Raw genomic sequence first — 17760 nt, 5'->3', positions numbered from 1 at the left:
CATATAGTACATATAGTCCATATAATACATATAATACATAGATATGTGTAAATGCAAAAGCAAATGTGTGTAATATGTGTAAATATGCGTTGTTGTGTATTATCCAGATTCCAGATGTGAGATTTGAATTAATTCTGCTGAGTTTGTGCTTGCGAAATCTGCAATAATTGTACTGTGCAAAGCATGATGTAATTGTTGAATTTTCCAGTGCCACTGTTAAAAAACGATATAATGTCGTATTACACATTATGAAAACTTGTCAACCAAATTTTGTCATCAAATACGCCTTTTAAAAAATATAATCATGGTATCATGTTCATAAATATTTGTGCAACCTCTCTATTTTGATTGTTTCAAGGTTACTGATTATCCAATATCTTGTTTAATAAAAGTTTTACATCAACAAAAGCATGTGAGAGCTCAAGTCCAATCGAATAATCAACCACTAATTACATGATTAACCACTAATTAAATAATTAACCACTAAAAGGCGAGAGCAACTAGTCGGACAACGAGACGTTCCAGTAAACTAGAAGAGTTCACCGAGCCACCCTCGACTGACACTGATGATGAGGTGGATGAGAACGAGGACGGTAAGTGTTTTAATTAGATTTAATCAATTTACTATATTTAGATACTTAGCTTTAATCAATTTACTATTCAAATTAGAAACTTAGCTTCAATTAATTTACTATAATTAGATACTTAGCTTGTTACAGAGTGTGGTTTATAATTATTAATAATGTTGATCATAGTCACTTATTGTCCTAAATATCCAACCATGGAGTTACAACGTCTGAACTAAAGAGTGAACTTCAGGTGTGCCGTGCATAACCCTGCCATTTACAAAATTTAATTTGAGGGGATTATTTTTCACAATCTACCACATTTTGTTTCGCAGAAGAGAATGATAAGGAAGAAGAGGACGGTGCTGAGGAAGAGGAGGAACCAGAAAAGAAATCACCAACCAAGGTAATTAATTAGTAATTAATTAGCTGATACTTAGTACTTAATTAGCCGATAGTGTATAATAATAAAGGAGTGTAATCTCCATTTGCTGTAAAAAAACATCTTCTCGATTTATTTTTGAGATTTCCAAAATGAGATTGCAAAAATGGCAAAGCAAACAAGTCAACAACTCACACAAAGTCTCCGCAGGAAAGACCAAAACAGGTCCGGAAACCTGGTACTACCCCAGTTCGCAGAAGAGGACCAGGAAGACCTGGAGTTATAAGGCCCACTATCAGAGACCAGATAGCAGAGGCACTGCTGCTTAGGGATAAGGACAGGAAAGGGAAAACTAAACACCTTCCCACTGGTTAGTAAATAGTTATAGTGGTCACGTGATGTTCAGTGGTCACGTGTGATGTTGCTTTTAGTTTTAGCTTTTGTTGGCTCAGTCTAAAACGAATTTGTGTTCTATAAATTGTATTATTTCTGTTACTGTTGGATCCTAAAAACGAATGGTTATATTGTTTCGTTTTCATTTCAATGCTTGTTGTAAGCAATCATTAAGACACGGCAGTTATTGTTATGAAAATGAAACCTTTACATTGTTGGTGGTCGATGGGATTGGGACCCATTCATATCACCTTATCATAAATATGCTGCCTTGTAAGTGTATTCCTACAACATACATTATCCAGTTACATTATCCGAGAAATTCCTCATTAGCTTATAATTTAGAAATTAAATTCACCACAGGTGAAGGAGATCCAGATATTGTAGATCGCTTATCGGACGTCATGGCAACTCTGACTAGACATCCAGAAGCGTGGCAATTTAATGAGCCAGTCAACGAGGACTTTGCTCCTTACTACTACACGTTAATTGAGGTAATTAGGAGTAATTAATTCAATTAGCTGTTAGTTGATGTGATTATACTTGATTGATGTATTAACGGATAACAGAGGGTATGGTTACTATACGGAGTTTAAAACGAATGGAAAAAATGCAATCAGTCAATGCGCATTGCGCATGCACCAATTCAAATATTTAATTGTATACCAATATTTCAGTGTGTGCAGTTAATAGGTATGACCATCTTTTCAGAATCCCAAAGATTTCAACATGATAGAACGATCAGCGATTGACCGACAGTATAAGAGTGTTTCAGAGTTTGTGGACAATATCAACCTGGTCTTCACTAACTGTTACGACTACAACGGTCCAATTAACGGTAAGAATAACACGGTTTTGATAATGATGATAGGAGATAATTATATCGTTGTGATTGGTTGATTCGCCATTATCATTCCGTTTTTATCGATTTTCTATTTTTTTTATAGATTTTAGTAGTAGATAATTTAATGTAGTCCGAGGAGTCCTCACTCTCCTTGCGTCTTAGGATGGCTTTTTTTCGTCGCATAATATTTAATGAAAAAATTACCAATTTCAATTTCAGAGTACACGCGAGCAGCAAGGGTGCTGGAGAAGTACTTCCGGAGGCTGATGAGAGAGCTGTGTCGTGAGGACTACACGTTTGATGGACACTCTGTCATTTACCCTGGTACGTTTAAGTTTAACGCCTCTATAGATATTGGTTATTTTCCAGACATGTGACAGTGGTTATAGAATTTGATTGGTCGATGGTGCAAGTTGAATAGTTTGGCAAACGTAAGATCGTAACATCTCCCGCGCCGCTATTAATCACACTTTTCGAGAGATACATTTTTATTAGAAAAAGGATATTTTTGATCTAAGTTCACAAAATTGCGAATAAGGTGTGGCCACCATAATTTTGATCTGACACGCTATGTTCAGGTAAGAGATTGTTTGTAAACAGACACAAAAGGATTAAAGCTCTGAAGTTGGCTGGCGTTATTGTGCTACCCCAAAAAAGTAAACCTTCATCCCAAGACGATAGTAGCAGGGATTCAAATACCGGGTAAGCTATTTATTGTCGTAATAATTAATTTACTTTCAAATCTTGAATAATTGACTAATTTGAATTCATGAGACAAAATTTTTAATTAAAAATCACTTGATGATTTTAATTAAAAATCACTGATGATGTTCGATAAGTTGCACCTTTTTAATGTAAATTTGCGATAAATAATTTCCGGTTTACTCGTACATATATATTGAACCCTTATCTCCCAGTGCCTTCCGTCCCCCGGAGGAGATGAAAACAGTAACGACGGATCAGAAAAGTCCACTGTGACTTCTACTACAAAACCTAAACGGAGATCGGCTAGTAGAAGGAAGAAGACCACCGATCAAGATCAGGTTGGTTCTAGTTTAATAATCTGCTAATTAGTAGATTACTTGCATCCATTTAAGTTAATTCGAAAAATGGGACCGATTGTTTTCATGAGATTCTCGTGAACGAAAACAACTTGTTGCGTGAAAATCTTGTTTTATTATAATATCATGAACAATAATTGCTTTCATCATAAATATGGCCCACTTTTCTTCTTATTCAAAGAAGGATGGGACTGAAAAGATTGTAATTAAGATAACACCAATTAAATAATCAATCGAATGAAAACCAACTCTGTAAAAATCATACAATATTTAATACGAACACTTGATTTTTCTCATATTACAGTGAATGTATGTACTATGAGTAATCGTGTTTTTTATTTAAAGGTCCCCAAACTGTGAATGGGGGGGGGGGGGTTTCCAATGATGAAAATGGTTAAATTTTATAATTTGGAAACTCACCATTAAAATCATTCACCATGTTTCACCATTTTGCACTATTGTTGAACACCATTTTGCACAATTTTTCACCATTTTGCACAATTTTTCAACATTTCAATGTTTTGATTTCGAAGTATCAAATTGAAATATTAAATGTGTATTCTGGTGCTATACGACGATACCAAGAGCGAGCTCAGTTTTGATGTACCGTACCTACTCGCCATGATCACCAAAAGTTACCATTTTTAATGTACCTTACTAGCCATGATCACCAAAAGTTACCATTTTTAATGTACCATACTAGCCATGTTCACTAAAAGTTACTAGTTTTGATGTACCTTACTAGCCATGTTCACTAAAAGTTACTAGTTTTGATGTACCTTACTCGCTATTAGACCGGTTCATTTTACCAAAAGTTGTTCAAATAATTAGAGACCCTATCTTATTAGTTGCTCTATAGGGTCAGGAACAACCAACAAAATTTTTTGACTCTAGTGTTTCGGATAATGTCACCTTGGGCCACGCCCATATTTTTCACCAATTTTTAACAGGTAAAATTCTTTAAATCGTCAATTTAGTCATGAAGGAGTATGAAAGGAGTTCTAAATGTGTGCTCCTCTAATATAAACAGTAGAAAATGGTTAACTTTAGTCGAGGTCTCAGGTCTCTACAATGTCGGGAAGTTCCTGCAGGAGGTTGCGCATTGCGCTGAAGCGTGAGATTCACTGCGCCAAAAGCGAAGGTCGTAGAGACATGAGACCTTGACTAAAGTTAACCATTTTATACCATTGCTATAAGAGTGTGACACTTTCAGAGTCCTGAACACATTCCTACAGCTCTTAATCGTCAATTATATGAATTTTACCTGTTAAAATATATCATCTTTAAGTTTTAACTATAATAATAATTAATTAATAATGCGTCACACCAAACTTACACACAGTATAAATACATACAAAAAGATTCCAAATTGAACTTTGATTATATCCTGGGACTGATTATCATTTCTCGATTGTTCTCCATTCTCCAATGCAGTGCAGTCAGTAAGTTCAGATTTAGGTAGACTTGGTCTTCGAATCTTCGTATGTTCAGAAGCAGGCCATGGCCAGAAGTAAGAAGGGGTTTGGTTACCAGAGGAATATCTTCGTGGAACAAGGAAATTAATGAGGTCTTCGTTGATTTCTTCATAACTCGTCACTGACAGGATGAGTATTGACGAGATCCACTGATTACTTCATAGCTCGTCATTGATAGGATCAGTATTAATGAGGTCGAATGATTACTTCATAGCTCGTCACTAACTGGATCAGCATAACATGACTAACGACTAACGAGTAACTTTTAGTGAACAAGTCGCCATGTTCACTAAAAGTTACTAGTTTTGATTTACCTTACTCGCTATGTCCACCAAATGTTACTAGTTCCAATGCATCTTTCTCACCATGTTTACTAGTTTTGATGAAAAATGGTGATTGATTGTTTTGGTGAATCGAGTTTCCGAATTGGAAAACGTATACTAATACTTTGACTATAACGAATTACGAAACACATGTTTATATCTGAGTTAATAACCAAATATTGTTTTAGAATTATAACACCAGGTCAAAACTAAAACTAGAAGGCAAATATATCTTCTGACAGTTAAACAATTTACCTAAACTTTCACGATGATCAGACACACAAATTTTGATAACAATAACGAAACAATACTTTACTATCAAGACGAATTATGAATAACCTCGAGCAGTTTTACAATACTATTACTAAACAGTAAACACCTCAGTACAATTTCATATAAATTGATAAAAAGTATAATTAATAAACTATGTTCAATAAAGTGTGTTTATAATTATGATTTATGGTACATTGTTATTTATCATATTTATATTTTAGGCTGTAACCTTATTAGTTCAATGGAATAAACCTAGCATGCCTTGGTTGCAGCATCGCTTCACTTATAGGTGCATATAGGGCCCGATATAATTGCTATGATCAGTTTACTGGTCAACTGGTGTTTCGGTGTCCCTAATTTTGTTTACACTCGGTCACTTGTCAAGGCATGTAAGGTCATTCGGCGATATTTTCTTTGAAATAAAATGATGTATTTGTGTAACAATTTGAAAGTTTATTGATGAAAAATACTCATCGAAAAAAATGTTGGAAAATGGTGAAATTTTACAATTTTGGTACTCAATTCACCATAAAAATCATTCGCCATTTTTCACCATTGGAAACTCCCCCCTGTCAGCCCACATCCAGAAACACGCCATCTTGCCAGGCAGCCTGGGAGGAAATTTTTTTGGGAGAAAAAACGGGAGGAAAAAGAGGAAATTTTTGATAAGTTACTCCTAAATTTCGAAATATTTTTTTTGGAATAAAGACAAATCAATTGAGGAAATTTTTGAAGAAAACTTTTCGATTGTATAAAAATCATAGAGGAACATCATGTCAGTTTTGGAACACAGTGAAATATTCTGATTGGAGAATGCAGATTGCTGTTGTGAGGTTACCAAATTTACGTGAGTAATTGATTCTTTTCAATCCCAGTTTATTGCTGTCCTACAAATTTCTTTAATGCCAAATGTCGTCTAAAACACCCTATTTCGCTGCGCCCCCCTAGCCCCCGCCAAGGGGCTCCGGACGCATCTGGGAGGAAATATATATATATATATATCTGGATGTGGGCCTGTGAATCTTTTTAGAAACAAAGTTTTCAACGTAACGTTCCGCTGATCATGCCAGTATTATAGTCCTATTTAGCAACCATAAAATCAGTAACATTGTAAGCTATATAATTCTCTACAAACTTCCAGTCTGTAATGTCAGGTAACCATTTCTTCTGCCACTTCCACACACCTACCACAGTTACTTTGTTACCAGCAGCTGTGTGTCCTGACATAGTATAATACATCGTCATGTCATGTGCGGAGATGATATCATGGAAATGTACTCCAGTGTCTGTATAATCCTCACTGTTTGTACACAGTTCTAATGGAATTTTACCGTCTGACATAGCTTCTCTCAAGATAAAACCACATTTACCTGTCTCTGTGCAGGTTCCTGTACCAGGGTGTTTAAAGGTATACAGGTGTTTGTACTCATCATCTGTTACTGTAATGTACTTATCACGTTTTATGATAACGCTCTGATGACTTGTGGTGAGCTTATCATTACTCTTCATCTTATTGAGCAGAATTATTAGCTGATCAGACTGCTCAAGAGTAGAATAATCCAGAGCATCAGTGATGATATCAAGATATTCCTTCGATATCTTTTGAACCATATTATTGCAGGGATTGGTGAAAGTGTTCTCAAGTGCGGTAATAAATGTTTGTCTCTCCTCCTCGTTTGGTGTTTTAACGTGGTAAACCATGAGCAGTAGGTCAACTACCTCAAACATTGATTTAACACGGTCCTCATTTACAGATTCAATGATATCATTCATTGTTTTACAGGTATTCACTAAATCACCATATATCTTCCAACCACACACCGTCGTCCCTAGTTTTAATTTTCTTCTCCGAGAACTCATTTCTCTTATAGTCCCGGATGTCAAGTTGTAAATAAACTTCAAATTAGCATTTGAAATTTCTGATAAGTTTGATATTGTGTCAAAAACTTCAAGATACAGTTCCTCATTCTGTTCACAACACAGTGCCAAATTCATTTTTCGGAGGAGATGTTGAAGTTTTTCGCTTAGATCTTTCTTACGGACTAGATTGTACAGCATAACCCTTAGGAAAACATCATAATACCCTCCACCCAATTTTAGCATCATATCAATCTGCTTTAGCTCTAGTTTCCTCAAATCTGACATATATTTGGAGATAAATGATGAATTGTTTTTAGGTGAGAGACATGAAATCAGGGCGTCCATTGCATCTCTGTCTTCCCATTTTTGCAGCATATATACCAACACTCATCAAATAAGAATGAGTTGACATGATCTTCTGTTGCCAAGCTCATTTTGCTTCGTAACCATCTGTGGCAATCGTTTTTCAGCCACCTAATTTCGAAGACAACCGCCATCTTGTGAAGCTCTCTGAACATATCATCTCCAATCTCGCCAAGATTTTTGTCTTCCAGAATGGTCAAGAACAATGTTACCGCTGCAGTCGAAAAGTCGCTCATGTCAATCTCCTCAAAATTGCACTCATTAATAAGTTTTCTGAATATACGACTGTCAGATGTAAGTCTTTGTTTCGAGACAAGTAGAGGATCCCCATCTTTAATCTTGATAACAACTGTTGTTTCCTCCATCACAGTCTTACGTCTGGATAAGTTTTAAGATGTGAAATCAATTATTACATTATCAAACCCCTATTTACTGAACTTCAAGAGGAAAGTAGAAATACTCTGTAGTATTAGTTAGGGAAAGTAATTGGCATGGTTTATCGAGAGTTGACTGGGATGGTTATTACTGTTTAATATAAAATACATGTAAAATACAAGTAGAACAATTACTTATCGACTATCGTTTGGAAGAACATGTTTGCTTATTTAAAAGCAAGGCTAAGCAAACAAGAAGTTTATTCTTACTCTTAAATTTCATAAAATTTGTTCAAAAAGCCTGCAAACATTGTTTCACAGTTGACTGGCGTCTGGCAGCCAAATTTGATATCAGAAGATGCTGCTTTGACTTTTTCTTTTGTTCACACAAAAACGCTCTAGCCACTGCGATTTCGTTTTCGCCAAATTCGCTTACCTTACTCGGGAATATTATGACTGGGATAAAGTGGTGGGTTTTGGAAAATTCCGCCATATTTTTCCCGGTCATTAATTTTCCCAGTAATAAATTAACCCGCTATAATGTTCCCGAGTAAGGTAAACTAATAGTAATACATTTTGATGCTTGGTGGGTTTTGGAAAATTCCGCCATATTTTTCCCGGTCATTAATTTTCCCAGTCATAAATTAACCCGCTATAATATTCCCGAGTAAGGTAAGTGGGTTGGTTAAACATGAATTGAATGTTATATTAATCAATTCAATTACCCTTGATGCTGGGTAGCCAAATTTGTAATTAATTTGATATAAAAATTACGATTAACAAAATTATTTAAAAAAAACCTTTTCTGTGCAAAACAAGCTATTAATGAGGTCTGATCGTCATCTTCGTACAGCGTTCGATGTCTGTGTGAAACAAGCTATTATTAGGAGATACAATAAAATATCGAAGAATCGTCAAGAAAGAAAATTACTTCCATTCGTGCAGCAGACTGCACACAACAGAAGCACACAATAAAACTGTGATCTCATAGAGTGGGGAGTAAAGACTGTGCGGACTGCACACAACAGAAGCACACAATAAAACTATGATCTCATAGAGTGGGGAGTAAAGACTGTGCGGACCGTGTGTAATTCAATAGTCACATCTTCAGTGAGGCTCCGTATTAGGATGTAGAATGAACACATCAATTATATTTATTATGTCCATATTCAATAGCGTGAAGAAGATAATTTGAAAATAATAATAATAATAATAATATATTTGAGTGTATAATACACTGTAAATACTCTTTTTTTTAGTTTAATTTTCACTGGGTACTCTAATAAACACTTTTTACCTGGTCCTCTTATTTTTCTTCCCTTGCTATGCAAGCCCTGTCTCTTGTTTATACAATTTTTAACTCGTATATTGGGTAGATTGAGTATTTATTATGGATTTTATATTGTTGTTAGCCCTGCTGATTTGTGTATTAGTAATGATTACCTATCTGATGGACTACGGTATATACAGTTGATGGTAGTTTTCTCTTATTTTTCCTCTCTTGCTCTGCAAGCCCTGATTCTTGTATAAACATATTGTTTGATATAATATTGTATATTTTTGTATTGATTGTGGTATTTTGTGTGCCAGATTCAGCAATGGGTTCTTGCTGAATCACTGTATATTACACTCTGTGACTAGTCCCTTTGATCCATCTCTTGCCCTGCAAGCCCTGTTTCTTGTCTATACAGCATATAATTATCATGTATCACATTGTAGTATGTAATAAACATTTGTAGTAGTGTAGGATTGTTTGAATTTCTTTTTGCTATGTTTTATAATATTTATTTGTATAATTTGTGAGTGTTTCTCCCGCTTTTCTTCCCTTGCGCAGCAAGCCCTGTCTCTTGTAAAAACAACCTTGAAAGTTTTGTAGATACATATAGTTTCTACACCTTTATCCTCTGGTCCCTAGGGTCAGCTGATCCCGGGCCAGAGGAAAACTACCGACTGCCAAGGTCTGACGCCTAGGCAGTCGAGACCTCTTATTGAGACCCTTTATAATAATAATTATCAGACTTAATAATCTGGTAGAGTTTGTGATGTATTAATAAACCAAAGTTCCATCCGGGTTAATTAATTCAATAAGGGTAAAAACTAAAACTGGGTTATAACTATTTTTAGCCTAATAAGCATGGTTGTCATGTTATCAGTTATGTGACCCCCAATATTTTAACCGCAACCTTTAAGTCACCTGTAGCTGTGTTGAGAATCTTCATTTCAGAGTCCAGTGTCGTTTACTGCGCTGTTATCTGAGGGTGGCCCCCAACACTACCCGGCTCCTCACCATGGTTAGTTACTTAATTTATTGTTATTTAATTGATTTAATCTTAATTTAATATTAAATTGATTTAATTAAAGTTACCAATTAAGTTGTCTGCTCTGATTTCACTTACACGCTGATAAATTCTGACCCTTTTTACTTTTAGGAATCTTTATTTTCCTCATAAAATGCACGTCACAGGTATTACTTTTAATTCTGATAAAATGTTTGTCACAGGTTACCCATATCATCCTGGATACCCACCCTATTACTATGGTTACCACGATCCGTACCGAGCTGGGTACCACTACCCTCCTGTAGACAACTCTGCTCCTACTTACATCGAGGTTATTGATTAATTGATCAATTATCCGATTGATTTCAGAAAGAAATTAATAATATACAGTTTCCTGCTCAGCATGAGCACATATTTACTGTACATTTTAGTTAACTCTGAATAATTAAAATTATTCCTTTCAACCAGAAAAACAGCCCTATCTAACGTCCTAATCCGTTATTTTTAGTTATCTCCGCGACCAATGACGCGGAAGCGCGTGCCGTGCAAAAACGACGTGGAACCCCTGCTGTTCCCGCACCTTCCTAAATCGGTGTTACCAAAACCTACCCTCACTGCCAACAAGGTGAAATTGTGCTCACGTGACTTGTAATTGTCGTAGTCTAGTAGCGGTGCATGACCATAGAATTGATCAAATTGAAATTGCTTCAAATGTTATGGAAAGCATATTTATAAAGGTTCCGGTTTGTTATTTGAAGCTGATTTGCTCTGATTTAAGTTTAACCTCAACTCAAATCATCAAATTCAGTTGCAACTTGTTATTCAACTCTGTCAATGAATTTAATGAATTCATGTTACTAATAAATGACCCCACTAGATTCCTGAGGATTTGATACTACGAGATCTGGCTGCAAATCAGCCGAGCCAGATCAACAGTATAGACAGCACTACTACACCTCCTGAAAAGAAGGAGGAAGAGGAGAAGAAGGAGCCCACTAAGACAGCTACCTTGCCCGCTCTAGAGCCCACCAGAGAAGCTGCTCCAGACAGTACCATCGTGGCAAACGGAGACAAGGAAAATGGCGAGGTGCAGACAAACGGAGAACTCCGGGTTAATGGGGAAGGGGTGGAAGTCAGTCTGAACAACGAAGCAGTTCCTAAGAAATCCAAAGACTCCTCTGAAGCATCTGCTAAGAAAGTGGAAACTAAACCAGCTATACCAGCAGTTCCCAAAACTCCGCCACCCGCCTCAAAACCAGCGGAACAACCAGTTCCATCACCCACCAGCAACACGGCCCACTACCAGCAATCCTACACTAACGGAGGTTACTACGGGCAACAACATTACCACGGTTACTACTCCGGGTACTACGGACAACAACAACAACAACACCCGGTGTCATACAACCCTCATCACACCTACAACAACACCCAGTACAACAACGACCCTTACAACCAGGGTTACCACCACCCTCCCCACCAGGGGTACCAGTATTATCACCACCAGCACCAGCAACAACCCCAGTATCACCAGGTGGCACAACAACCCCCTCACCCTGCCCAGTATCAGCCCAGTCCCTTACTTGGTGAACAGGCGCTCTACGTTTCCAGATCCAAACAGGTATAACTTAGTTTTTTAGTTTCTTGTTTTTGTAATTTATTTACATCTATTAAAGACCATAATCGAAAGGAAACACGCTCGATACATCTCATGATTTTGGGTTATTATCAATATCTATTGTGTTAATATTATATAATTAATGCTGATTACTAACTAACTCAAACAGATCACAAACACGGGACGCTCACGAGCCAGACAACCCCGAGCTAGAAGCGGGACTCCAAGCAAAAGGAAACAGGCACCCCCTTCACCCCTCAGTCTGGATGTAAATAAGGACGTGGCTAACCGAGGTGAGCTTTTTTAGAGGAGCTTATTAAGGGAAACATGGCAACATTTAAGTGCGTCAAAATTTAGTGAAAGGTGCGATTCCGCACTTGCCTAAAAATGCTTAAGGTGCGGCAGGCCAGGTGTTGTGCGGCAAATTTGGTGAATAGTGCGGCGAGTCTGGGCCTAGCTGACGTCTTAAAAAACTTGCTGACGTAATTTATGAAAATATGAACGCTCCCTAACAACAAAAAGCAACTAATAAGAATAAGTTAAATACAGTATGATAATTATTATAAGTTATCTCACAGCATACAGGTATGATGATGTGATTCTCCGTAAGCTGTGACTTGTAAGGGTACAATCCTCGCGTTGGAATCATTGGAATGTTTATCTACTCTGCAAAAAATTTGTGTCCTTTTACCCAAAATTATACCTGTAATCTGAATTCTCAAAATGGAATCATTGGTATGAATTTTGCAATAATTGCTACTCAGCAGTCATATTTCGTCCAAAAATATCGTTATGATTTGGCGGCAAGATTCTTTACCCTCCTTCGGTTAATCAGGAGGGGAGGTGGAATTTTCGGCTGAATTCGGTTCCGGCTTTAATATCCGGTTACGGCCCGGTTTAAAAGCTGTATAGCCGGGAAACGGCAAATAGTGCGATTCCGCACCTGTCGCACTAATATGTTGCCTCTGGAAACATGGTATATACATTTTCGTTCTTAAACTAATGATAGAGCCATTTCAATCAATTTACAATTGATATACTTTTCTGACTGGGAATTGGAACCCGATTAACATAATACGATTTCAGCTAGTAAAGAAGGTACCGAAGTTGAGAAGATTTTACCCCCGACCCCTCCAAAAGAAACAAAGAAGCAGAAAAAAGTATTCGACATTAGAATAGTGAGTCTAACTCTTTTAAACCCTCTAATTCTTCTTGTTCATTTTATAACTTGATTTAAATACGGATAATTTCTCAATAGTTTAGTTGTGTTAGCAGTTAACAGCTTGAATAACATTCAACTTTATTTATATTATGTATACAAATATATCATTTCAACATCATTCTTATTCCATATGTGGTATTATAACTAAATTCTCCCCTCAGCCACCCAAGAAACGCGTACGCAGTTGACGAAGATAATGCAATTAGGACTGTACCAGTTTTATAGCCTCCAGAAGATACTATCTCATTACAGAAGATACTATCTCATTACAGAAGATACGATCTCATTACAGAAGATACGATCTCATTTCAGTACTCGCAGCTTTACTGACAGAGTAATTTAGCAGTATTTGATTAACATTTACGCTTAATCGTAAATTTAAATGATTAAATTTGTATTCTTTAAAATGATGGTTTAGGGCTATAATAATAGTCAGCAAGTTTATAATGTTTAAGGCAGGGAAGGTGTCACCATGGATATGGGAGACGAAGTCCTGAATAGTTGTTCACAGTTTACATATAGACTAATAGACCGTTAGGTAAGTTTTTACATTTATGAATAGTTAAAGTTTAGAGGTACTCAGAAATAATAAATTATATTTGTCAGGTATTTTGTTTAAGTTGAGTAATAACAATATGATTATCATGTATTTGTATATGAACTGAACATTTTCTTTTACGTCAGGAACGAACACACTTCATCATATTGTGTGATCCACTGTATTAATGAAGGTTAAAGGTTATTAATGAAGGTTATAAGTTAGGAGTTTTGGTTAATAATTAATTAATTGAGAGATTTGATAAACAATAAACTATTTCTTACATGATATTTAGCTGTTGAGTAATTTAAGTAAGTTAATGGATTTTCGGTTACATTTTTGACGATAAATTGCAGCAGTATGAAATGCGGCCAGGATTACTCCAATTGTTAGGTGGTCGTTTTCGTGTGGCAGGGACACTATCCAAATTTGTCACCAGTTTAAGGTACATAATTGTCTCGGAAGTTGCCCTCAACCAAGCTGACATGTTTCCTTAATATTACATTCCGTACTAAAGTTAGTTTTTATCATTTGACCTTCGGCCACTAAATATAAAGATGCACACTATAAACAATAATATACAGTTTGCCACGAAACACAGTTACAACAGGGACTGTTTCTGAACATTTTTTTCATTTTAAATCAGAACTATCGTGGTTTTCGAAGAGGCCTCGGTTTAACAATTTCAATAATTGAATTTAAAACCACCCTTTTTTACCACGCGATTCTGCGATCAATCTTCGTCTTTCGGTGAGGACAATTATTATCTGTCCAGTCTATAGTCTTGCAACTATTTCTGACCTACTGTTATATTAAAATCACATGGTATGTTGGAATTACCAACACAAATCCGTTTATTGACATAAAGGTTTCGAATTCTATATTTGAATACACTTCAGTTACATTGATATTAAATGTTTACAGTTACTGTTATAAGATATTCGTTTTAATTGGTTCTTCTCTTTAAAATCAATCAAAATTAAAATGGCCAAGGATTAGAATTATAATTTGCAGACACTTCACCTAGCCATGAGTCAACGCATACTGCGTGACGCGCTTGTTTCACAACAACAGTAACGCGAGGGGGGGGGGGGGGGCTCATGCTTTTTGTCCGTTCGGTACCCTATATTTTCAAAACGGACAAAAAATAACAAAAATGGAAAGAACATTTAGATGCTTCCTCCTCCACCTCGTCCTCCTCCTCAGTCCTCCTGGGTCCTCTTCCTGGGTCCTCCTTCTCCTCTTCAGTCCTTCTCCTCCTCAGTCTTCCTCCTCCCGCTCAGTCCTCCTCCTCAGCCATCCTCCTCAGTCCTCCTCCTCCTCAGTCCTCCTCCTCCTCAGTCTTCCTCTTCAGCCCTCAGGTCCTCAGTCCTTCTCCTCCTGAGTCCTTCTTCTTCTTCTCCTCCTCACCATCAGTCCTCTTTCTCCTCCTCAGCCCCCTCCTCCTCCTCAGTCCCCCTCCTCCTCTTCCTCACTTTCATCTCTCAATAATTTGTTCAATTTATAATTATTGTTGGTGTTATTGTTTACACAATTTATTGTTATACTAAAATGTTTTTAAACGTATTTGAGTCTGACTCAAAATGTGCTCAAGAATCTTTTGGCTTAACAGAGTTTCACTCTCCAGTAATAATAATATGGAAAAGTTGTTACATGATATTTTTCATTTAAAAATTCCCTTTTCATCCCTTTTTATGTTATTCTTTGTACCTAATTGAGGATTAAAAATTTGAGAAAGGACCATGGTCATTAACCGGGCTACCCATTTCTGCAAATAGCCTGTTACAAATTGTGGAGAAAATTTAAATCAAAAGTTACAATTTTTGTCCGTTTTTGTCCGTTTTGTCCGTTCGGTACCCTATTTTCTGAAAACGGACAAAATTGAACGGAGAGGGCTCTGGTTAGAGCAAAGCAGACACTATCAACTATACTACAGTTGTCATACGTTGTATGACCCGCCGCGCACGAAGTGCGCGACTCCCCCTGTATCGTCAGGACGATAGTGAAACGACCGTGGGGGTCGCAACGACGCAACGTGATACAATACTAGAGTTAGTTTGTAGTTGGTCTATACATCATTATTTCATATTTGCTCATAACTCGTCAAGATTAAAAAATGATTTTCATGCTACGTAATAGGTCTTATTCGAAATCAGCGTAAAAAATACATTGGTATACTTATAGCTTACTTTCACAATAATCACAATCCCACAGCTTACTCATACAACAAAAACATATAAGTATCATGTAGACGAAACGGTCGAAATTTAATTGCAACCATGTATAATTTTGTATGCTAATTTCGAATTTGGAGGACTTCGCCGCTTCGACTAGACACGCCGCGCAAACTAGCATTCTTGCTTCGCATCGTTGCTCTGCTTCCCCTTGTCATACGTTGTATGACCCGCCGCGCACGAGTGCGCGGCTCCCCCTGTATCGTCGAAACTCTACAGGTCACTATAGTGAAGCGACCGTGATACAAGCTTCCCCCTGGTTTGTTATTGTTTGCAAATTGACTATGACCGCCGCCTTTAGCGTTTTTACGATACACTAGGGCCGGGAGCCGCGTACTCGTGGGCTAAAACATAAAACCAGGTTTTCGATCATTGGATCGCGCCGCGCATCAAATAATGTTTAGATCGACGAGATGCCGCGCCGAGCTGCAAATAAAAGGATTAACTTCGTAAATTGACGCTTGTTAGTGTGATGTGAATTTTTAAAAATTTATATTTAGTTGATCATTTTATTTATTAAAAAAGTTGTTAACAATTTTTATTACGTTCAATTTATTGGATTAGTCTATTCATTTTTGAGGATGTCTTATTTTAACAGGTGATACTCGTAAAATATCTGTTCCATAGGATTAAACAGGATTAAACAGGATTAAACATAAATTTGTCAATGAGAGCCCTAACACTCACGTCTTGACTATACATCAATATAATAGAAATAAATAAATAAATAATGTGCAAGAGTTTTCTTAAAATAAAAATTTAAAAATCATAAAAATTTAACTTCGTCACATCTTTTGTTGAAAGAGAAACAAGTGCAAATAAAATAATTTAATTCCCATGAACATGTTCCAAAATGATATGATATGTTGATCGTGATATGAAATGAAATGAAGCTCGACTTGACCGTCACGTGTCCGCAGAGGAGTTCCGTTGAGGTGTAGCGGGGACTTTACAGCTGGACTTCAGCAGATCCTTCTTAGTGACTTCCTTCTTCGGGAAACGCCTGTTGTTTGCTCTCACCAAGAACCTCGCTGTCTCTCTTATGAGGCTGGTATCTGTGAATAGCCCCTCTAAGTTAGCGAAAAGACAGGTTTTGGCTCTCTGACTAAAGCGGTGTCGGTAGTCTTCATACAGGGAGCAGGTCCGGAGGACGTGTACCTCATCTTCGATGATGGGGTCGAAGAATGGCATTTCTGCGAAATTTTCGAGCATGTCCATGTCCTCTGTTGAGCAAGCTTTACATATCCGAGGTACGATCTGGTTTCTTTTGTGGGTTCCATGACGTCCTGTCTCAATATTGAAATTGTGTGAGCTTGATCTGAATTGAGCCAGCTTTTTGGATTCAGCGTGCGACAGATTCATATTGAGGTACTGCTCATAGCCAAAACTCATCTTTATGGTGTTGTAGAACGTTAGTTTCTTGTTGTTCCATCTCTCAGTGTTCCATATCTGCCTGAAGTTGGAACGCATCGCTTCTTTGATTTGTGAAGGTGAGAGTTTTAGATGATGTCCATTGGGTTGGTTTAGAACCGACCGTGCGGTCTCGATGTTGGTGTTCCAAGAAAGACTGAGGCTGCGTTGCTCTTTGAAGGCATGTCGCACAAGACTGTTAGATCCAGCTTTCTCCATTTTATCTAATCTTTCCCAGTAGTTATACACTTGGGATGATAGCTCTATCGCCAAAGGGTAGCGTCCTGTGTCACCCCAAATTGCCGCATTTGATGTTTGTTTATTGACGTTGAGAGTCCACTTGAGAAACGAGATGTGAAGTTTTTCTAGTGGATCTTGCCTGATCTGTTTTAGGTTGGGAAAGTTACCCGATGAGAAGGCACCCATGAAGTATGTCTGAGGGAGCCAAATCTGGCATCCATAAGAGACTACTGGGACAATAAGTGCATCGAAGAGTTTAAATATTATCTCTTTCCTTATGTGTCGTAAGTCTATCATGCTTTTAA

General features: G+C 37.1%; 1 protein-coding gene across 1 annotated transcript in view; it reads left to right on the top strand.

Moving 5' to 3' along the window:
- The window catches only part of LOC134813908 (chromatin remodeling regulator CECR2-like), a 54808-nt gene extending 40301 nt beyond the window's left edge, over nt 1–14507 (top strand). The window contains exons 10-24 of the mRNA XM_063821840.1: nt 491–593; nt 902–972; nt 1159–1318; nt 1705–1835; nt 2053–2179; nt 2405–2509; nt 2764–2887; nt 3103–3228; nt 10139–10205; nt 10415–10524; nt 10702–10818; nt 11071–11814; nt 11981–12104; nt 12898–12989; nt 13195–14507. Of these exons, the coding sequence (XP_063677910.1) occupies nt 491–593; nt 902–972; nt 1159–1318; nt 1705–1835; nt 2053–2179; nt 2405–2509; nt 2764–2887; nt 3103–3163 (882 nt within the window). The 3' untranslated portion in view covers nt 3164–3228; nt 10139–10205; nt 10415–10524; ... (3 more) ...; nt 12898–12989; nt 13195–14507. The remainder of the gene's footprint in view (nt 1–490; nt 594–901; nt 973–1158; nt 1319–1704; nt 1836–2052; nt 2180–2404; nt 2510–2763; nt 2888–3102; nt 3229–10138; nt 10206–10414; nt 10525–10701; nt 10819–11070; nt 11815–11980; nt 12105–12897; nt 12990–13194) is intronic.
- The last annotated feature ends 3253 nt before the right edge of the window (nt 14508–17760 follow it).

This window comes from Bolinopsis microptera, chromosome 4 (genome assembly GCF_026151205.1).
Source record: "Bolinopsis microptera isolate Bmic1 chromosome 4, MBARI_Bmic_1.0, whole genome shotgun sequence".
Classification (NCBI taxonomy): Eukaryota; Metazoa; Ctenophora; class Tentaculata; order Lobata; family Bolinopsidae; genus Bolinopsis; species Bolinopsis microptera.
The sequence above is the reverse complement of the archived record's forward strand: the minus strand, read 5'-3'. Positions and strand labels throughout refer to the sequence as shown.